This window comes from Bombina bombina, chromosome 1 (assembly GCF_027579735.1).
Source record: "Bombina bombina isolate aBomBom1 chromosome 1, aBomBom1.pri, whole genome shotgun sequence".
Taxonomy (NCBI): domain Eukaryota; kingdom Metazoa; phylum Chordata; class Amphibia; order Anura; family Bombinatoridae; genus Bombina; species Bombina bombina.
Window position 1 is genome coordinate 475,561,283 of NC_069499.1, and position 23,199 is coordinate 475,584,481.

The 23,199-nt window shown below is 33.3% G+C and overlaps 1 protein-coding gene across 1 annotated transcript in view; it reads right to left on the reverse strand.

Moving 5' to 3' along the window:
• The window catches only part of TTN (titin), a 274,184-nt gene that overhangs the window by 238,756 nt on the left and 12,229 nt on the right, over window positions 1–23,199 (reverse strand). Inside the window, 27 exon segments of the mRNA XM_053712845.1 lie at window positions 290–550; window positions 1,034–1,297; window positions 1,391–1,663; window positions 1,762–2,028; window positions 2,199–2,480; window positions 2,578–4,271; window positions 4,363–4,531; window positions 4,628–4,792; window positions 4,929–5,149; window positions 5,300–5,544; window positions 5,643–5,873; window positions 6,187–6,374; window positions 6,563–6,705; window positions 7,564–7,770; window positions 8,529–8,592; window positions 9,029–9,287; window positions 9,501–9,566; window positions 9,825–10,091; window positions 11,018–11,143; window positions 11,228–11,488; window positions 12,593–12,727; window positions 12,971–13,120; window positions 13,291–13,507; window positions 13,722–13,957; window positions 14,250–14,335; window positions 14,814–15,101; window positions 17,014–17,217. Of these exon segments, the coding sequence (XP_053568820.1) occupies window positions 290–550; window positions 1,034–1,297; window positions 1,391–1,663; window positions 1,762–2,028; window positions 2,199–2,480; window positions 2,578–4,271; window positions 4,363–4,531; window positions 4,628–4,792; window positions 4,929–5,149; window positions 5,300–5,544; window positions 5,643–5,873; window positions 6,187–6,374; window positions 6,563–6,705; window positions 7,564–7,770; window positions 8,529–8,592; window positions 9,029–9,287; window positions 9,501–9,566; window positions 9,825–10,091; window positions 11,018–11,143; window positions 11,228–11,488; window positions 12,593–12,727; window positions 12,971–13,120; window positions 13,291–13,507; window positions 13,722–13,957; window positions 14,250–14,335; window positions 14,814–15,101; window positions 17,014–17,217 (6,969 nt within the window).

Genomic DNA, 23,199 nt, shown 5'->3' on the forward strand with positions numbered 1-23,199 from the left:
TCAGCAGCTACTGAGTCTATCTAGATATGCTTTTCAGCAAAGAATATCAAGAGAATGAAACAAATTATCTAATAGAAGTAAATTAGAAAGTTGTTTAAAACTGCATGGTCTTTCTAAATCATGAAAGAAAAAATTTGGGTTTAATGTCCCTTTAAACCTTTCTTTCTACACTTAGTGATAACTGCATTCCAAACAACATGCTCAAATTCACTTATTCTCATATCATCAACTACCCAGCCATTTATCTTCAGCAGCTATATGGTACATATTCACTGAAGGCGTAACATACCTGAAACTGTAATCTTTGCGCTAGTTTGCTGCTCTCCAGCAACAAATGTATACTGTCCTTCTTCGTCTTTCATCATATCTGTAATTGTGAGCTTGTAGATTTTTCCTAGTGCTTCAATCTTGTATTTAGCACTTGGTTTCAACTCTTCATTCTTAAAAAGCCATAGACCATCAATACCAGCATGGGACAGCTCAACTTCTAATGTTACATTTTGGGTTTCAGTGCAGGTTATGTCTTTAAGTCCTCTAATTATTTTGATTCCTGCAAGATAACAGAGGATTGTTAGCTACCTGTTTCACTCTTAACATTTTACTTGTAGTTGTATAGGTTACAACAATGGCAACTAACCTCACAAAAAAATATTTAATGGGAAAGTTTAACATTTACCAAGCAGCTCCAAATATAATACCTAGGTATCACTAGATCCTATTAATTTTGTAATTGAATCAGTAACATACAACCAACGGGAAAATATAAAATTGGACTATATTTCAAAAATATTTATTTTGTTTTGGTGCACAGATTTATAGTCCATTGATTCATTACTTATATAATTATATAAATATAATTAAAATATTTTAAATAAGTTAAACCTAAATAAAACCTACAGCACATTTCAAATGATGAAACATATGTTGGCTAAGCATCTATAAACTGTTTTCACAATAATCATTACTGAATTTAGGTACATATGCACTAGATATGTTGTTCATTTAGAATGTCGTTAATCATCCGAATACATACTTTCCACACTGAAATTGCAGCTGGTTTCAACTTTTCCAATCAACAGTTTGTAGTCTCCTTCATCTGATCCATGAGTTCTTGAGAAAACCAGACGTTGTTTGGCACCTTTAGCAACAGCCTGTACACGGTCATCCAACTTCACTGGTTGACCCTTGTGGTACCATTTTGCAGATTTCATATCAGGAACAGAAACTTTGCATTCAAGTACAGCTTTTGTTCCCTCTACAGCATGCACATCCTTCAGAGGAATAACTATATCAACACCTATAGGGGTTATAAATAATATTTAGAGTATTTCTACATAATAACCTTAATACACAATAAATATGTCTTTATTTGAGCACTATGGACACTTACTATAGACTGACAGACGTCCAGTTGTAGAAAGATCCAAATCTGGTACAGTAAAGGAATATTTTCCAACATCTTCTGCTGTAGCATCTTCTATAAGGAGCATGTGGGACTGTTTATCTATGACTATGTGAACACGATCGCTGGGTTGGATTTCTTCTCCATCCTTCAGCCAAACTCCTTCCGCATTTTCCACGGACACTTTTACTTCAAACTGAGCAATGTCGCCCTCACATACTTTCTGATCTGAAAGTCCTTGCAAGATGGAAATCGGGCGGTCTGGATTTAACAAAAATGATAAATAATGTCAGTAGGATGAAACCAAATGGGAAAAAAAACAAAATACTTTTTTTTGCAATATGTATAGATCTACTCACGTTTAACTTTCATTTGGCAAGTTGTCTTTTTCCCTGCAGCGACAAAACTATATTCTCCTTGATCCTCTTTTGTAACATCTTTGACTGTAAGACCATGACGACCACGACGGGAAGTAACAACATATTTACTATTAGAAGTGATCTCTGTATCACCATGGTACCACTTTCCTTCTACATCTTCAAGAGAAATAGTGCACTCAAATTCTCCTGACAGTGTTTCTGGAACTTCAATATCCTCAAGCTCTTTAGTAAACTCAACATGAGCACCTAAAAAAGAAATTAAAATTTATATCTGGAAAAAAGGTGCTTTATTAAGATTTTAATTTGTGTCTTAGGATAATCCATGTGTTTACTTGACAAAAATAAATGCATTCATTTTTCTGATTTATGAGATATTTGTAATTTCAATATTACATCAGAATAATAAAATGTCATACCTTCAACTATAAGTTTGGCAGTTGTTTTAACAGATTCATCTTCTTTAACTACACAGCTGTATTCATCGGCATCAGACATGTCAACCACTAGTACAGATAGGAAGTGTGCTTTTCTGTCAGAATGCATTCTATATTTATCTCCAGAATGAATCTCCACGCCATTTTTGAACCATTTTACTTTGACAAATGGCTCTGATGTTTCACATTCAAAGGTTGCAATGTTGTCTTTTTCTTTTGTTGTCACATCTGCTAATTCTTGAGTGAACTTTATGATTTGTTTACCTGTAATATAGAAAGCAAGTAGTAAGTTGTACTGTGAACTTTAATATATACAGTGCATGCTGTGGCAACAATATCATTAAACTAAATTATATCTTACCTTGAACCAACAAGAATGCATGACTTGATGTTTCACCGGCCACATTGATGGCCTTAACCATGATGCTAGCAGAGTCTTCAGCCACAACATCTCTGATGACTAATTCACAAATATTGTCTTCTGGCCAATACCAATAGATACGTTCTGACCTTTCAATCTTTACACCATTTTTAAACCACTGGCATTCTGGGTCTGGTTTTCCCACAACCCTGAGACGGAAATGAGCTTCTGTTCCTTGGGCTACAGTTTGACTCTGAATCCTCTCAAATATCTTTGGAGCTTCCATACTTGGTGATAGTTCTATTCTATCTGGTTTCAAGATGGGAATGGTAAGTTTGCCTTCTGGTTCTTGAAGCGCTTTCTTTTCTTCCTCAGTGAGCTCTTTTGCCAAGTGGAGAAGACTATCCTTTGTTTTTTTAAGCATGTCCTCATAGCCTTCATCCTTTCTGCGAGATTTCAGTTCAACTGCAGTCATAGCTTCATAATACCCTTCCTCTGTTCTGCGTTTAAATTTGCTACGTAGTTCTTCTGATTCTTCAGAAATTTTTTCATGAGTAATTCTTTCAGTTCGCTTAAGTTTTACAAACTCTGTTCCAGCTGCATCAGTAACTCTGTCTACTTTTTTCACTTCAAATTGAAGTTTCCCTGGCTCAGGCTGAGGGGCTACAACTTTAGGTTCATGTGACCGGCGAAGAACTGATCTAAAATCTTCTTTTTGTTGAATTTCTAATTTTACTACATGTTCAACAACACCTTCAGGGTTTTCAGCAGTTACCTTGACTTCACCAGAGTCATATGATTTGCAATCAACAATTTCTAAATAGTATATACCATCATAGCGAAGTCTAAACCTTTTACTTTTACGAATAAGCTGTCCATTGAGGTACCAGTTTGTTTTTGGTTGAGGATAGCCAGTAACACGACAACGAAATCGTGCAATCTCACCTTCCAGCACTCTTGCTGGTTCTGGAATTAAAACAATATCTGGTTTTTGCTTCTCTTTTACTTCTTCTGTGACTCCAGCAAGAGCGCCTTCATGTGCCAGCCTTTCTAGCTCTTCAATTCTCTGCATACCTCTTCTACCTTCTGGCAACTGAGATTCTTCAACAAGACTTTTCTCGTCTTTTACTATTAAAGTTGCTGAAGTGTGGTCTGTGCCATGTTTGTTAGTAGCTCTGCAAGTAATAACTCCACTGTCTCTAGGGTAAGCAACTTCATAGTCAAGACTGCAGTACCCAAACTCATTTACCATGCGAAGTCTGTTTGCAGCAGCCAATGGCTTCCCATCGTGCAGCCATTCAACAAACATTGTTGGATCTCCAATTGGTGTAAGACGACATTCAAAGTGTGATGGACCAAAACGTTTGAGCCTTACAGAACTTAGCTTCTTCTTAAAAAATGGCTTTTGCTGCTTTTCTTTGTCATAAAGATCTCCTTCTTCCCACTGTTCTTGACCATAACGAAGGTGGAGAGGTTCCAGTTCAGGAGCAGAAATTTCCTTGGCTTTATATGTTCCCTTTGGAATGATTAACTTTCTCTCTGGTTCAGGTTCTGCAAATTCAACTTCAACATTTACTTTGCATCTTGTAGTGTCACGTCCAGCTTTATTTATAGCTGTTGCAGTATACCATGCAGCATCATGAGTGGCAGTAGATTTAATAGTAAGTGCGGCTTCTCCTTTATTTCCATCAATACTACAATATTAAGACAAGCCAATCATTAGTATGAAACATGTGTCTTTAAAAATTACATTCCAGAAATTAAACTTAGAGAAAATGTACTCACATTATATTAGGAAACTTGTGTGGTGCAATGATGTCACTATTCTTCAACCAGACGATATCTGGATTGGGATTACCAGTAGCCTTTACAGACATCTCTAATTTAGAGCCTTGTTTTACAGAGACATTCTTTAATTTTTCCACAAACTGTGGTTTCAACAAATGTTCTTTGGCTAAAAAAGAAATTAAAAAATAAAAATTAAACTGCATTCAATTACCCATAAAGAAAGTGCATTTAGAAAGTAATTTAATAGAAATTAATTACATACCTTCAACAGTTAAAGTCATTGATACTGAGGTTTTGCCAGCTCTGTTATGAGCAATGACTGTCCATTCTCCAGAATCAGTTGGCAATGCAGGAACAATGATAAGTGACTGTGTGCCATCTTCCTTTACAACTATTTTATGGGTATAGTCATTGACAATTTGCTGACCTGTAAAATAAAAGTGTTTTACATGCACATTTTCAATAAGCTTTAGAAAATGCATAGCCAGTAGACTATGTTGTGTACATAATTTACAACAATAAAATAGCCTGCATTTACTATCTAATAAAATCAAATAGTTTACCATCATGGAACCAATATGTTTCTGGCATTGGTCTTCCAACAACCTTTAGGTCAAATCTTGCTGTTTGCCCTTCAGCACATTTAAAAGATGCTGGCTTCAGCACAAATACTGGCTTGTATAGTCTTTCCAGCTGAGATTCGTCAGTTTCATCTAACCGGCGAGCGGGTGAGCGAGCTGGAGATCGAGCAGGGGAGCGGCTTGGAGAACGTGGAGACACTGACCTGTAATCAACCATATAAAAAACATTATTATTTGGTGTCACAATGCCGAATGCTGTAACTAGGATAACTGTCTGGAATGTTAAATAAGTTACAGTGTTTTCCAGTTAGACACAAGAATAGTATACAAACTGTTGATTAAAAAGAAGTTACCTAATTCTTTTCACTGCTTCTGGTTGTAAAATATAACCAGGACCTCCAGTTGGTGCTGCAGGCTCCACATATAATTTGCTTGAGCAAATGGCATTTCCTTTAAAATTACTAGCCAATACCGTATAAATGCCTTCATCCTCTGGTGCCAATATAGGGATACGAAGACTTGCCCTACCATCTTGTAAGATCTCCATCTGGTGGCGGGCTCCCTGCCTAATACGTTTACCATCCTTGTACCATGCAATCTGCAAAAATATTTATCATGTTAATAATATAAAACAGCCACATCAAAACTTTATTTATTTATTATTATTTAACAAACATATACAAGATTACTAAATACCTTTGGTAATGGATAACCAGACATTTTGCAATGAAAGGTAACTCCCATTCCTTCAATAATCTGGTAACTCTTTAATCTTATATCAAATCCAGATACTATTGATTCTGATTCTGACACATCAATGATCATTTCTTCTCCGTCTTCCTCAAGAAGTTCTTCTAAGCTTGTTTTAATAATTCTGTACTCAATTTCTTTGATAAGTTTTTCCTCAAATGCAGAGAGTTGATATTCCTGACAAGGAAAATTAGTACATATTGATACCATAAAGTAGACAAACAAAATACAATATAAAGGAAATTATAAACAGGTTATTATCTTTTTCTATATTTTTAAGATATAAATTATGCAGCTTTATGTTATTCAGGAAGACTTTTATACTGTGGAGTATGTCATAAATTATAGGATCATAAAACTATTTATTGATATGTCTTAAGTGGACCAAAACTACATTCCTATGAAGAATTTTGAAGTTTAATTTGACATGACGCCAGTTATTTACAACCTAAAGTTGCCAGTTCAAGGCAGTATGTGGTGGTATAGTTACCTCTGCATAAATTGAAGTCTTTACCAGTGTTGTGTCTTTAGCCATTTTCTTTCGAATAAGGGCTTGTTCTTTTTCATATTCCTTGTCATACTCTGATAAATATATTGCTGGTGCAACTTCAGCAACTTTTGGTTCTGGCACAAAGGGTGTCACTTCTTCATGCATCTTCGTGTAAGAATCATATTCAGCTGTTATATAAAGGAGGAACATTTTTAATTCTCAATTTTTATTTTTTATTTTGTTTACCAGTTATATTTTATCTTACATTTAACCCCTTAGTTGTAGAGTTGGCTGTACTGCATTGCTACAAAACAAAATGCAGCCCAATCTGGCAACCACAGGGTTAAGAAATGTAGTTGCGGAAAAATGTTCCTACCTTCTTCCAGCAAACTTGCAGTTTCAGAAGCTTCTCCATATTTGTTACGAATGACAACTGAGTATTCTCCAGCATCATCAGCGAAAGTCATAGAAATCTCAAGCTTGCATTCTCCAGATTCTTTGTTATATGCCACTTTGTATCTTTAATAAAATATACAAAATTGTTGTTTTAGTATATATTATTTATGTGTTCCAATACAATTAAAGTCTCAGAAATCAACAGATTAAAAGAGCACTGCAATTTTGCAATTAGTTTCTTATACAAAAGACCTTAAAGGGACAGGAAACCCAAAATCATTTTTTCATTATTCCGATATAATAGCATATAATTTTAAACAACTTTTTAATTTACTTCTATTGTCTAATTTGCTTAGTTCTATTTGTAACCTTTGTTGAAAAGCATACCTAGGTAGGCTCAGTAGCTGGGAGCTAGCTGCTGATTGGTGGATGCACATATATTCCTATTTTAAAATGGCTTACCAATGTGTTCAGCTAGCTCCCAGTAGTGCAATGCTGCTCCTTCAAAAAAAATAAAAAAATATACCAAGAGAATGAAGGTAAATTGATTATAGAAGTAAATTGGAAAATTTAAAAATATAAAAAAGAAAAAGATTTGGGTTTCATGTCCCTTAAAATTTTTATTAGAGAGACCTGACTGTCTAATTAGCAATATACTGAAATTATTTACAAATCATATACGCCTGGTTTTGTTGCTTGTTTTTTTTTTTTTATAAAAACTAAATAAATAAATAAATTGCAAGTTAAAAACAATATGTATTCCGGTGTCAATTTCTATGCATGAAAATATATAAACTATGACTGGTCTGCAAGTATAAACTGTTATATTTGCTATAGTGTTACAATACAGAATGAATGTTCTGCTAGAAACTAGTACTGATCATTTATACATTCCTATTGCTTGTAATACATTTGCATGAACTAGCATTGGTCCCCATCATTAGTAAAATAACAAACATTAACTAGCATTAATCACTGTACCTATATCCGGTATTTAGGGGAACTCCAGCCTTTTTCCAGTAAATGTGTGGCTTGGGGTTGCCTCCAATTTGACACTCAAATACAACTCTTCCTCCCTCAACCAACTTCTGCATTGTTGGTTTTGTAATAAAGAATGGGGCTACTCCTTCTCCAGTTTCAACAGGAGCAGTTATTTCAACCTCCATTTTTTGTGTTTCTTCTGAATATCTGGAAAAAAAAAACCCATATATGATGTTATCAATATTTTAAAAAGAGCAACAACATTAAAGGGACATGAAACCCCCAAACAATTCTTTCTTGATTCCGATATAGAGTAACATTTTTAAAAAGTTTCCAATTTACTTCTATTATCAAATTTGCATCTTTTTATAACATTGTCGCAAAACTGCTGCCATATAATGCTGCCGGCACGTGCACACATCTCAGCTTACCTTCCTGCTTTGCAACAAAGGATAACAAGAAAACAAAGATTTGATAATAGAAGTAAATTGGAAAGTTGTTTAAAATTGCATCTTCTATCCAAATCACTGTTGTGTTTCATGTCCCTTTAAACTTCCAACAGTGTATTTATGTATTAAAGTGCTAAATGGTAACTTCAAATCCTTGCATAGACTTGGTGCTTTTGTCAGATACAGTAATTTAAAAATATAAGAATGATTTCTTTATTTTTTGAATCACAGTCTTGTCTTCTTTATCAGCTATAAAGATCTGCCTAGTAAATTTGTGTAAGCCTTAGGATCGCAACAGAATTAAATATGATTGACGTTATTACTAAAGTGTATATTTTATCCCTAAAAAAAAATAAAAAATTATGGTTTGTCATTTAATGTGTATGTTGGTAAAACTGGTTCCAGAATGTTGTTTAATCAGAGTCTCTAATTAATGTAAAACATACTATACACATAATCAGTTTAAATATAAACGTTAAATTAGAAATACAGCAAAATAATAGGAAACATAATTACTTTTCTTCTTCAGTTACTTTCTCTGAAATTGTGACAGTTTCTTTTGATTCGTATTCTTCAGATACTATAAGGAAAACAAAACAATACAAAACATGAGAATTTTATTTTACACACTAAATAAATGACATATGAATATATTAGTAAACATCTCTAAAATAAAGAAAATGTTGTTTTTTAAATTATCTTTAGTAACAGTTATGTTTTATTAAAGGTGTGTGAGTGTGTAGACTATATATGCATATATATATATATATATATATATATATATATATATATATATATATATATATATATATATACACTGCATGTATGTATATATATATGTATATTTTTTTATTGAAATACTATTATCTCATGACAAATAGTATCAAACTAAAAATATATGCAGACTTTAAAAGTGTAGTTTTCATTTGCCGAGCAAATTTTACCTATAACTAGTAAAGTAACAGCTGCATTACTAAATATATTAAAATACAAACACATGGACATCAATGAAATACCTTGTACAAGTAGGTAACATGAAGTGCTAACAGTTCCAGCTTCATTGGTAGCAGTGCATGTAAATCGCCCACTGTCTTCTGCAAAAGCTTCACGAATTACAAGACGGGAAATTTCTTGTTCAAAGGTAATTTGGAAATCAATAGAATTTTCAATGCGGTAATCTTCTCGAGACCATATTACAGTTGGTGAAGGATATCCAGCAATAGTACACTCCAAAGTGACAGATTCTCCTTCAAGAACTGTCACATTTTTCAAGCCCTGTTAGCAAGAAGAAATCATAAAGTTTTTTGTTTATTAAACTATATACCAATTCACGGGAGATAAAATAGAGATCTTTATTTTTGAGTGACTTGTAATCAAGAAAATCCACCTTTTCATCTATACTCAATAACCCAGAATGGATAAAATATCTTTGATTAAGAATTGTTTCCTAGTGTCTTGCAGACATGAAAATGCAAATATGTTACTTACTGAAACTAAAGTTGGAGGAGTCACAGGAACTTCAGTCGGTTCAGGGGCTGCAGCAGATTCTTCAACCTAAAAATATTGATTGATATTAGAGCTTATATAGGTAAATTATAAATATATAAGCAACATGCGGGTAATAGAGAAGAGAGTTTCTTCTGGCTGAGGATTTTGTTAGAAGCATAGGACAACAAGTACACCATTAATGGTCATGTGATAAAAACACAGGTAAGTATAAAAGATGATGAAGTTCACCACAAAATGATGTTATTGCTTATTTCTATACTACTACAACATTGAAGATAGTTATAAAAACATTTGATAACAAACCTCATAATGATACTGAAATCTCTCATCACGTGCTACACTACGTGAAATGCTCACACCTATATCTTTTTTCATTTCAATATCAAATCGAGATTTATATGCATCAGTTGTCTCAGCCAATGGAAAAGGTTTAGAGACCACTTTCTCTGTCACCATTCTGGTTTCAGCTGGCTTTAAATGAGGAGCCTTCACTGGCTTGGTGATCCTTTGAGCAGATGTTGCAGTTAATTCTTTTTCGAGAGTAGTAATAGCAGAACCTGCAATCGAAACCTAACCAACCCAAGAAAAAATAATTACTACTTTGTCCAGTGACTTTACATTTTAAAGATGCGCAACGCTTTTTTCTAAACAACTGACTCCATTTAAGGCACAATCAACTCAGGATTCCAATCCAGTCTATGTTTTGTAAATATTTCTATAGTTGATTGCAGAAACTCACAGTTATGTATTTTAATGAAATTTTTAAATTATTAGATTAGAATTTGAGAATCACATTGAAGAAGACCAAGAAGCCAGAGAGAAAATGTAGAGCCAACTCCATAAGAATGGAAATCAGCGTCTTTACTTTCTCTCTCACTCAAGAAGACATAAGAAACGTTTATGCTGTCCTTTAAAGATTGCTGAAGAAAACGACAGTGCATCTTTAAAAAAAAAAAGATGAGTGGAAGAGGATGGATTAAGATTATACTGTGAAAAAAACGTAGGCAAGGAAATAAACACAAAGCAAAGAAGGAAGTTATGAGCGAAAGTGAAAGAGAGGAAAAACACTTATTTTTGCATTAGATGTGTATTATAGCTAAAGTGAAAATTAAAATACTAGTTATGTTAATTATCAGTTTTTAATATGCAGTAAACCAACTGCAAAAGTTAAAGAATGAGTAGAAAGTTGCTATAATAGTGGATTAATACTCTAGGGAAGATTTTAATAACTTTATGTACATAGTGTAAGTATTGTATGTCAGGTATGAAATTACAAATATCCATTTTCACACAACTTTAAAAAATTTACTAGTGAATAGCCATTTGCAAATAATCATTGCCTTTCAAAATTACTTTTAATCACCCAGTCCTTTGAAAAAATGTTGTATGGATATTTGTAATAAAGCAATAAGGATGGTTTAGTGAGCCCACTAACCTACAATTTAGGTTTCTGTGGAGTTAAATTGTACCTGACATACATATCACTCAAATCTTACCTCATATGTGTGTTCAGATTTTGGTACTGTAACTTTTGAAACTGTAAAGTGAGGAACAGCTGTGTGTGGCAATGTTTGATCCAATGGAACTGATGGAACCGTTGGTGGTTCTGGTGTTCGTTTAATCTATATTAATCAATAAAGTTTTATTAAGCTTTTAAGTTATACTTAAAATGGGGAAAATAAGTAACACAATTTGTAGTGTCTAACCTGGGGTACAGGTGTTGGTATGTGATCAGCAGGAAGGATTTTTGGCACAGTAGGGACATGAAATTCCGGTGCTGCTGGTTTTGTGACAATCTGGCGCTCAGGAGAATATTCAACTGTTCTCCTAGCTGAAACATGCTCTTTGTATTCATACTGTAGAGCTGTTTCCTCACCATAACCTTCTTCTGCGGGTTGTCTTACCCGTGCTTGGTCAACTGCAGCAACAACCGTAGCCACAGCTCCAGCTTTTTTCCCAGATCCAATCTAAAGACGACATTTATACAATTCATACAACCCCCACATAAAATGACAAAACAAACACAATATATAGACAATACAAAGATATATATATATATATATATATATATATATATATATATATATATAATATATATATATAAACAATAAGAAGAGACATTCATATGTAGATTTATCCAATCACTGGTTGTGGAGTAAACATCCCACTACATAAATTATTTATTTCATATTAGCCAAAAGTCTTTCTTTTTTAATTAATACAGGAATGTTAAATATTAAGCTAATATTTTTCATATATAGCTACTTGCCAGTGAATACCAGTGAATAGATAAACATGGAACATGCATAAAAGTGGAGCACGACAAAAGAATCTATAAACATACATAGGCCCAAGTAAAGACAGAAGCATTGAGTAGCTCTGGTTTTACATGAGTCTTGTGTTCAACATGCTTGTTGTTTTTTGTGCTAAATCACACAAAGAAAAGGTGAGTCTGAATTTACACTGTGCTGTGAAAAAGAGAAGTGCCTAGGGGATGGTAAAGAAAATAGTGCCTCAAGTGTCAACCATCCACATGTACCTCATCATTCTCAAGTGATATATCTGAGGTCACAGGCAACTCTGTGTTTAAAGAATTCCGGGTTCTAACGTGTGCAATGGCAGCAACAACAGTTGCAACTGCCATTATTTTCTCAGAATCATCGGTCATCTGCCCAGCCATAAAAATACAAATATATAAGATAGCTGAGTTCTTCACATGAAAGGATGGACATTTCTATATAAAACACAAACTTATATGGAAAATGCAAGTTTACAACATAAAAAACACACTGTAAATATAAGCAAAATAATTTCTACAGGTGTGATGTATGCCATTGCTGGACAGAAAAGATAAAAAAAGAGCTTATTTTCACTTAGATTGTCTAATATGATTTGCATCCTTTGGATTTTGTTATAAGAAATGTAAAGCTCTGGGCCAGCAAATGGCATAGTTTATAAAGCTTTGTTAGTAAAATAAATATACTGAGAAATCTGCATTAACCATCACTATAAATCCTTGCAAAAACAAAGCATTAGGAGTTAACGTTCGCATCTTCAGCAGTTTTATTCACCTGTTCTTGAACTGCATGTATTTGTTCACGTTTGGTTGAAATGGCTTCTACAGTTCTTGAAATAGCCTCTTGTCTGCTTTTTTCACTAGACACAACTACAGTTCCCATGGTGGTTTTTTCAGCTTCCTTTCTTATCTGATTTTTATAAAAAGAAAATGTTGCCTTATAACCCGCAAAAAAAAATAATTATAAAACAAAAAATGACCAAAAGCGCATGAATGGAAATGGCAGGCAAAGTCAAGAGCGTGAAGGTAATGGGGTTATCTTGATGATAATCATATTGCAATGACAAAAGTCAGTGAAGCAGAAAGCAAGCAATTGTTAAATGTTTGCTTGAGGTTGCATTTCAGATATTATTAACTGCGCTTTGTTGTCTACCTGCTCATGGACAGGCGGAGTGTGAGCTGCAGCCACTGTTATCCTTTTAGAAGTCAACTCTATGGCACTTGGAGTAGGTTCTCTCACTCTGGCAAGGTCAACAGCAGCAACAACAGTGGCAACTGCTGCTGTTTTGCCAACTTCATGGACCTATATCAGTCACATTAGAAAATACACATTTCACGTAATTCAATGAAGAACAAATGTTTAAACCAACTACTAGAACAGGAAGAACATGACTATGAACATTTAAACATGCAATGACCATACGGTGCCAGCAATTGTTGGCTATATAAATGTAAGATACATTCTCTAATTACCTCTCTAGATTCTGCTGAAGAAAAGCCTGAAATAGTCACTTGTTCCTTTCTTTCATATTTTTCCTCAGTCCTTGACTGTGAAGTAGATACGAGGACCTCTTGCTTCCATGGTGGGAGAACATCAGCACCAGCCGGTGTTGGAGTACCCCTTGATGGAGCTGGTGACCTCACAGATCTAATTGGTGAGGTAGATAGTCTTCCAGCCGGAGACACTGACCTATTGAACAAATTAAAATAGAGTAATAAAGAGAAATTATAAATGTGAAGTTAATAACTTACTGTAACAACTGCCTTCATATCATATTCTAATAGAACTTTCTTTTGTGACACACAAAATATCAAGATATCAAATGTCAGGGCATTATTTCTTATTTTTATATCATCTTAGCTGTGTAGAGAAAAAAAAAGGACAAAAATTATAAACAATTTACCTCACAGGTGATGGAATTGGCGCTCTCACTGGTCTTACGGGTGACGGAGATTGCCGTACTGGAGATGGTGACTGCTGTCTCACCATCTGAATCTTAGTAGGAATCACAGGCGGTGTAGGTGACTTAGAAGTTGGCTTTGGAGGAATTCTTGGAGGCGTTTTATGTGGTAGCTGAACTCCTTCAATCAATGTTTCAACTGTAGTACTGGTTCGAGTGTCTACATGAGCCTCTACTCTCTGTAAGTCAGAGGAAAATATGATGATACCAGAATAGAAAAGGATTCAAATTCATACTGACAGAAAGCTAATAAAATGACATAACCCTATGAAACTGCACATTTAAAGAACCATATCACTTAAAAAAATTATAACTTTGATCACCAATAATATCAATTAGACTGATTTAAACATCCAGGAATCTTACTAAAATAGCAGGGCAAATAATCTATGCCATTACTATCAAAAAGCAATTTCACTTGCTGAATATAAAAATACACCATGGAAGTTAAACCCCTGAAGCTAAAATTACCTTTTCGAAACGTGCTTGTCTTGTTTGGGAAATCTGAGCAGTCGATACAATTGTCCTTGTCTTTTTGGCAGGTATTTCTTCTTCAGCTAAGGATGAAATAAATAAAACATGAGGTAGCTGATATCTGATCATATACTGTTTTCTTTAAAAGTAAAAGCATTATATATCTTGATGTTCTAGTTTAAAAACAAAATGCTATATTTTGTTTTAGCAAATTCAATATAAACAAATGTATTAATTTTCTTTTGAACTGAAACCCTGTAGAAAGGCTTAAATATATAACCAAAGCTCTGCTCCTGTTCTACTCCAGATGAAAATACAGTGAGCAAAAAAGGAGGCATACTGTACATATTTATCCTCCAGTCATTGGCCATATTCTAAACTACATCAGAGTAGGGTTCAGAATCAGATTGTGACTTGCATGCCAAGTTTAAATTTAAAATATATTTATTAATGGCCTAAAAAACAAATATCTATCTTCTTTTTTTATTTTTAAATTGATTAATAATGCAGCATTTTAAATGATGGGATATGGAAATATGGAACTTGAGTTCTGAATCATACCTTGAACTGTTAGTTCAGATGTTGAAGTAGCACGTCCGACATTATTAGTTGCATTTACTGAATAAGTCCCTGAATCCTCAGGGTAAGCTTCTGCGATAATTAAACTGTAGAGGTCTCCATGTTGAAGAATCTGGAAATCTGGGGAGCTCTGAATTTCAGCTCCCTCCCTGTAGAACTTCACCACAGGTGTAGGGATTCCACTTACTCTAACGTCAAGTCTGACTTGACTGCCTTGTCTTACTGTCGTAGTCTGTAATCTTTGTGTAAAGTTTGGGGGTGCTGTTTCCGCTAAACAGATAGAAAAAAACAAATTAAAATGTAACAATGCTTTGGAAATACTCATGCAGTGCAGAGTTGCTTAAAAGGGACACTGAACCCAAATTTTTTCTTTCGTGATTCAGATAGAGAATGCCATTTTAAGCAATTTTCTAATTTACTCCTATTAATTAATTCGTTCTCTTGCTATCTTTATTTCAAAAAGAAGGCATCTAAGCTAAGGAGCCAGTCAATTTTTGGTTGAGTACCTTGGACAGCACTTGATTATTGGTGGGTGAATTTATCCACCAATCAGCAAGAACAACCCAGGTTGTTCACCAAAAATGGGCCGGCATCTAAACTTATATTCTTGCTTTTCAAATAAAGATATCAAGAGAATGAAGAAAATGTGATAATATGAGTACATTAGAAAGTTGCTTAAAATAGCATGCTCTATCTGAATCACGAAAGAAAAAATTTGGGTTCAGTGTCCTTTTAAGTCATTGTTATAACTAATATTTTAATTGAAAAGATCAGATAAGAATAATCACAAAATAAGCTTACAAGACAAGCTCAGAAACTTGCTATATTTAATGTCTGTGTGTTATGTTATTTAGTTGCATTTTGCATAGTAAAGTTCTCTAAAGCATATACACCTTTACTAAACATACACAATGTACTTGGGTTAAATACAATATTTTAATAATAATATAAAATATAGTACTCTAAACATAACAACTGGATAATAAAATACTTCCATTTTTTTAATTACTAAAATACTAAGCGCTCTGTTTAAATTGTGTTCATATTATAAGTTGAGAAAAAATCATGATTGCGCTAGCGCAATCGTGATTTACACTAAAATCCTTACCGCCATCTCAAATCTGTGGTTAACTGTTTTCCGAAAATAAAACGCATAAAAAATACATTACAAAGTGCACTTACACTCATAATAACACTGTCTAATAAGAATTATTTAGAAAAAAATATTGCATTAAAAGTTATAAGGGCTCAAAGATATGAGATCTTGGCTGTTAGAAAAATAAAGGCTGCAAAGGACTTTAACATTGGGATACATACATATACATGTCTAAATCATGTATATGTATGTATATATATATATATGTCTATATATGTGTACATATGTATTTATATGTGTATATATGTATTTACAGACATATACACATATAAAAACAATATATATGTATACATATATAGACATATATATATAAGTGCATTGGAGCCTTTTCCCGTTAAGTTGATGAAAATAATAATAACCTTTTTAACAATGTATTTACTGTAAATATTTCACATTCCAATATTCTGCACATTATGTTCTAAGTATTTATAAATAGATATTCCTATATATAATATATATATATATATATATCTATACTATATATAATCACACATATATATATATATATATATATATATATATATATATATATATATATATATATATATATATATATATATATATTTGTTTAGATATATGTAGAAATATTTATTTCTGAATAAATAGAGCATAGTCCGTTACATAAATAACATTGGATAATGAAATATTAATAATTTCATGTGGGGTGAGCGCTATTACGAATATGTTATGGTGTTTGCGCAAGAGAGTGGGGTGTTTTTTTTACTTTTTTCTTCATTGACTTCTATGGGGGAATGCGTAAACGCAATTGTGATTTTCATTTTTCGACTTTTTGTGCATCAGGTTACAGGTGGAGAAACAAAATGTTTACTTTGAATTTTAAATACCAGCGCAGCATGACTAATGCAAAAATTAAACTTCTAGCGGCGTTTTCGCTATAGCAAAAATGCAAAATACCGCTCCACTTGTAATCTAGCCCTAGATTGTGTTTCTCTAGATGCTCACTCCTGGTAAATATACATATTTTCTTGTCATGGCTTCTATTTACTTGCACCTTTTTGGCTATACCTGTAACAAGTAGTTCTGCGGTACTAGTAGCTTGTCCTGCTCCGTTGGCGGCTTTTAGCAAGTATCTTCCACTGTGTGCGGCTGTCACGGTGGAGATCACAAGTTTAGCGCGGCCATCGCTAAACGTGATCTGCACACCGGGCAGTGTAGCAGCAGAAATTACCTGGCCATCCCTAAACCAGCTCACTTCAGGAACTGGAAAACCTAAAAAAAAAAAAAAAATGTGAATATCTGTTTTGTGCTTGAGTTTTAGTTAATATTCAGTTACACAAATATATTTTTGTCAGATTTATTTATTTGGACAATTTCATAATTAGCATTTTCTTCATGTGTTCCATAATGTAAAATATACAGACATACATATAGGATAGATAGATAGTATTATATATAATTTAAAAAGATTAAATATTTAGATACACATACACACATATATATATATATATATACACAGTATATATATAAATAGTTGTTTGCATATTAAATGTACACTTACAGTTTAAAAGGAAACATGATATTATAAAATAGAAGACTAATGAAGAATAGTGAATCTTTTTGTACTGTTCAGTAAAAGGCAAACGCTACTAGAGCTTACGTCTTTGCAAGCTAGTTATTCTTTAAAAAACAAATATAATACTTATGTAAAGATTAAAATAAAATATATAAATGTTATAAAGTATATACATGTCAGAAATAAATTCAGAGATGTTAAACATGCACAGATTTCAATTTTAACGATCTTCCATTTGATAAAAGTATACCAAATTGTATTTAAAGGGCCATAATACCCAAATGTTTAAACACTTGAAAGTAATGCAGCATAGCTGTAAAAAGCTGACAGGAAAATAATATAACCTGAAGATCTCTATGTAAAAAAGAAAGATATTTTACCTCAAAAGTTTCTCATTAGCCACATCCCATTGTAAAGGACTTCTAAGCAGCAAATCAGTATGTCTGTCCTGGGACAGCTAAGGGAGTGAGCTTTCGTGCTCACTCATCTTATTTCCCTATTCAGTGTAAGGAAGTTTACAATGAAATCTCATGAGTTAAGTCAAATCTCATGAGATCACAGTAAAAGAATTCATGACCTCAGAACTGTTGATGCTGATTGGCTGCTGATCATTTCTTCATTTTTTTATTTTTTTTTTACCTGCAGATGAGCAGCAGTTGAGTATAACTTTTAACACAGAACTTACTCTGCTGAGCTGAGGAGATTGTGAGGTAAAATATCTTCCTTTTTTACATAGAGATGCTCAGGTGATACTTTCCTGTCAGCGTTTTACAGTTATACTGCATCAGTTTCAAGTGATTTAGCATATAAGTTTTATGTCCCTTTAACTGAAAAATCTTTTTTCAATTTTAAATTTACAGATGAATATTGAAATGTGCTACATGGAGATGGATTTTTTTATGTTATATATAAAATCACAAACATTAATATAATTATCAAATTAATAGCACTACTAAGTTACCTTTCAATATTTTTAACACCATAAAACGATGTCAGAAACACATTTCTTCACATTTCTATAATTCTTAAAGTGACATAATAAAATTATAAACAACACTTTTTAAATTTTATCACCACGTCCTTTTTTTAGGGGCACCACTAAAATAATAAAAACAAATGTAAAGGTACCACTCATAAATGAATACCTGAAGCAAGCAATTTATTTTCTTAATTTTGGGATAATTTACATTTTAATCTCTATGATATAATTTTTTTGAAGTCTGTCCCGTAAAGGGACAGATGACCCCCTTTACGTGCGTGCGTTAAATAACCAGCTATTACAAGTGTGTCTGGTTAATGCTCCCGCATGCTCGCGGGAGCACTTTGCACTTAGCGCGATTAAAGGACCAGTCTATTCAAAGACAAACTTTTATGATTCAGATAGGGTATGTAATTTTAAACAACTTTCCAATTTACTTTTATCATTAATTTTGCTTTGTTCACATGGTATTCTTAGTTGAAACTAAACCTAGGTAGGCTCATATGCTAATTTTTTAGTTCTTGAAAGTCCCCTCTTATCTGAATGCATTTTGACAGTTTTAAACAACTAGAGGGCGTTAGTTCATGTGTGTCATATAGATAACATTGTGAAGTTACCTAGGAATCAGCACTGATTGGCTAAAATGGGAGTCTGTCAAAAGAACTGAAATAAGGGGGCAGCATGCAGAGGCTTAGATACAAGGTAATCACAGAAGTGTATTAATATAACTGTGTTGGTTATGCAAAGCTGGAGAATGGGTAATAAAGGGATTATTTATCCTTTTAAACAATAACAATTCTGGTGTAGACTGTCCCTTTTAACCAGAGGTCAGACCTCTGGTTAATTAAAAAAAATGTGCCCCAATTGCCCCCAAAATAAAGTGGACATTTGTTTTATATAAATAAAAAATATGACCGTTTTTAGTTTTTAATAAAAACCTGTACGAAGCAGTTATAAGGGGTTAAAGTGAGTGTACATGAATAGGGACTGTGTTTTCACTGTAAATATATATGTATATGCTTATATACATATATATTTATGTCTTAATATCTGTATATATTTATAAATTCCTATACATATATATTTTAATTTGCTGCCCAATGCTGGGCGAATTATCCCCTGCACTGCGCTAGGTGCTTTATATTGTATCACGGCATGAGAAAGAGGCTCCCATTGGAGCCTATGGAAGCGCACTCTCATGAGTGCAAGGCTTCCAGGCAATGTGAACGCAAGGTCACGTTCGCATTGCGCCTAATTTGTAATACCAGCGCACATTTACATGTGCTGTTATTACTGAGTGGAGCGCAAGTATCGTGCTTGTGAAAGCGCAGTTTTGCGCTAAACTGTGTATTAAATACTTTTCCATGCCAGTGAGTCAAAATGCATTCTTATTTATCCCTATTTTATACTATAAATAGCAACACTTTCAAATTGTTTGTTTTAATTCAAAATTATTATTAAACCCAACATGCATACATGCACAATGTCTAAATTAACAATTATATACAAAGTTACAGCAATGTATATATTAAACTAAGATTCAATTTTAAGAATCTGTTGCAGAAGTAGAATACTCCGGGTGCTGCAGATGGGGATATGCAGAGTAGCAGTGAAGCATGCAAGGGGACATATAAAATCACTGTAGGGAACTGGCTTTCAAACTTGTCCTTAGGCCTCCCTGACAGGCCAGATTTTGAGGATATCTGAACTGGAGCACAAGTGAAATAATCAGCTGATAAGTAAACATGGTTATTTTACCTGCTCTCACCCAACGTAATCCTGAAAATCTGGCCTGTTATGGAAGCCTGCGGACAGGTTTGAAAACCAATGCTGTAGGGCCACACTGTGCCACCACAACTAAGGATGAACAAGTCTACCAGCCATACTAATTAATATAAAATTGCATAAATAATTATGCAGCATAACTCAGGAATTAAAGCTAATATGGCCCTTTATTTTAAAACAGATTCAGCATCAAATGACCCTTATTCTTATGCTTAGTTTCAGCACCTACATTGAACTATTGGAGTATTGCAGAGTATTAAAATAAATACTTCTGCTGCACATTTTGTAATAGAACTTCAACATATAATTTTTTTAGCAGATATTCGAGACAAATCTTATAATAGGGAGTTCATTAATATAACAATTCTAGGGGGGAGGTATCTCATCCTCAAACATTGGAAGAAAAAAAAGGCCCCTACTATTAACAATTTAACATTTTTACTTCAATCTCAGTTTATAATTGAACAGTTTGATAATGTAAATAATACAGATAGGCAGCAAAATAGGTTTGTTATAAAGTGGCTGGATTTCATTAAACTCTATAAAAGTAACTATGTTCAGAGACAGTTACTTACGCCCCTGTATAATATGGGCCTAGCCCTAGACAACTAGACCCTCGGGCTCGTCATATCCTCCTACTTCTCGGTTAGTATCATTATCAACTTTTTCCCTCTTTTCCTTTTTTTATTTCCTCTCTCCCTCTCCCCTCTCTCTTCTTCTCATTTTTTTAATTTCTCCCTTCAAGAAATGTTCAATTGTCTAAGCGGTTAAGCCGAACCTTTATATAAATATAAGGTCGAGTCTACCCCATACTATTATAACTTCTACCGTGCAAATTTATGGTATATGTTTTGTTAACATTAATACTGATTAGATTTAAAATGAATTACTGATATTGTGGGAGCCCACAGAATAAATTCTATAAGTTTGCTGATTTATGTAATGGTAAAGTACTCTGGATGCAGAAAGAGATCTTATTGAGTATATTTATTTGCCTTTTTTTTCTTATCTTTCTGCATGTCTAGAAGGTAAACACGGTATATGATATGCAATGTGTTTTTGTTATGTTTATGCAGTTGATTTATGTTTTCAGCACTTTCTGATGTATGGAGCGACCTTATTAATAAAAATGTATAGATTTTAAAAAAAAAAATACTTCTGCTGCTACTTTATGTTTATTCTTGCAGTTGAAATCAATGTACCCTTTTAAAAACATCACCCATAATTACACTTCAGTATTAGCTTTTGTGTATAGAGGTATATAAGATAGGCATGTCTGCTTTTCCTGCAAACTCAGCCAATTTTAATTAGCACATTCTTGAGAACAATGAGTTGTGGTTTCAATGAGCAAAACTTTTTTTCTAAATATGGGAGCAATTTCCCTTACATTTAAAGGGACGGTAAAGTAAAAAAAAAAAAATTCATTATATAAATAGGGCATGTAATTTTAAACAACTTTCCAATTTACTTTTATTACCAATTTTGCTTTGTTCTCTTGGTATTCTTAGTTGAAAGCTAAATCTAGGAGGTTCATGTGCTAATTCTTTAGATCTTGAAGACTGCCTCTAATCTGTAAACATTTTGACAGTTTTTCACCACTAGAGTGTGTTAGTTCATGTGTTTCATATAGATAACATTGAGTTCAAGCACGTGAAGCTTCTAGGAGTCAGCACTGATTGGCTAAAAAGTCTGTCAAAAGAACTGAAATAAGGGGGCAGTTTTCAGAGGCATAGATACAAGGTAATCACAGAGGTAAAAAGTATATTATTATAACTGTGTTGGTTATGCAAAATTGGGGAATGGGTAATAAAGGGATTATCTACCTTTTTAAACAACAAAAATGTGTGTGTTTATTGTCCCTTTAATTATCTGCACCGGGTATAAGAAGGCATTGGAAACACATTAAGGAGAAACAAATACTACACTACAGTATATAATTTTTATTTAGGTGTAATAAAAAAAAATTGCAATATACATTATGACTTATTTTGCCTTCTTTTACTGTAGTCTAACATGAAAATTGCAGGTTTTCAAATACTAAGAATTGGAAGTATACAAGTGCAATTCACAAACCTAACTTAGCTGCATATATGTCCTTCATTGGCCCCAAAAGGGGGATTAGATAAAATACTACAAACCATTGCAATTTTAATTAACAAAGCAACAGGGGCTAGTCTGGTCTGGATTGGTTGCTCAAAATTAAAGGGACAGTATACTATAAAATTGTTTTTCCCTTAATGGGTTTCCAATTACTTTGTTTACCAGCTGCAGAGTATAAAATGTATGAGATTTGCATATTAAAGAGACATTCCAGTCAAAATGTAAATGCACAAAGATTAATTACATCTTTGAATAGAAAGATATTTGCAATATATATGTATTAGCAAAAATGCTTCTAGTAAAAGTTATAACTGTTTTAGCTTTAACATTTTTCTCTGCACGTGTATGTGAAGCATTGCTAGATATTCTTACTGCACCCACATTTAAATAATGCAGCTGCTCAGATCATCACTGGGGCTTGTATCATGTCAGCAATTAACAAATTGAGTCATTACCAGATGGTATAAGCACCTTAGGCTCTCTGAGCAAGTGCTGTGTTTAAAATGCTGGTGCACGGTGCATACTTAAATACACTTTTGAAAAAACAGCTATAGCTTTTATTAGAAGCATTTTTGCTAATGCATGTATATTACAAAATTGCTTCTGTTCAATACTGAAATGCACCCATGTGGTTTTCATTTTTTGCTGGAATATCCCTTTAAGGCTTATTTGTGTACATTAATTATCTGATTGTGTGTTTTGAAGCCATAACCTAATAAAATGGGTTGAGCTTGTAGGTGTAATCAGATCTCATTACTTTATCACATTGTGTACATATACCTGATTCTTTATCTTATATCTGTCCGTAAACCAA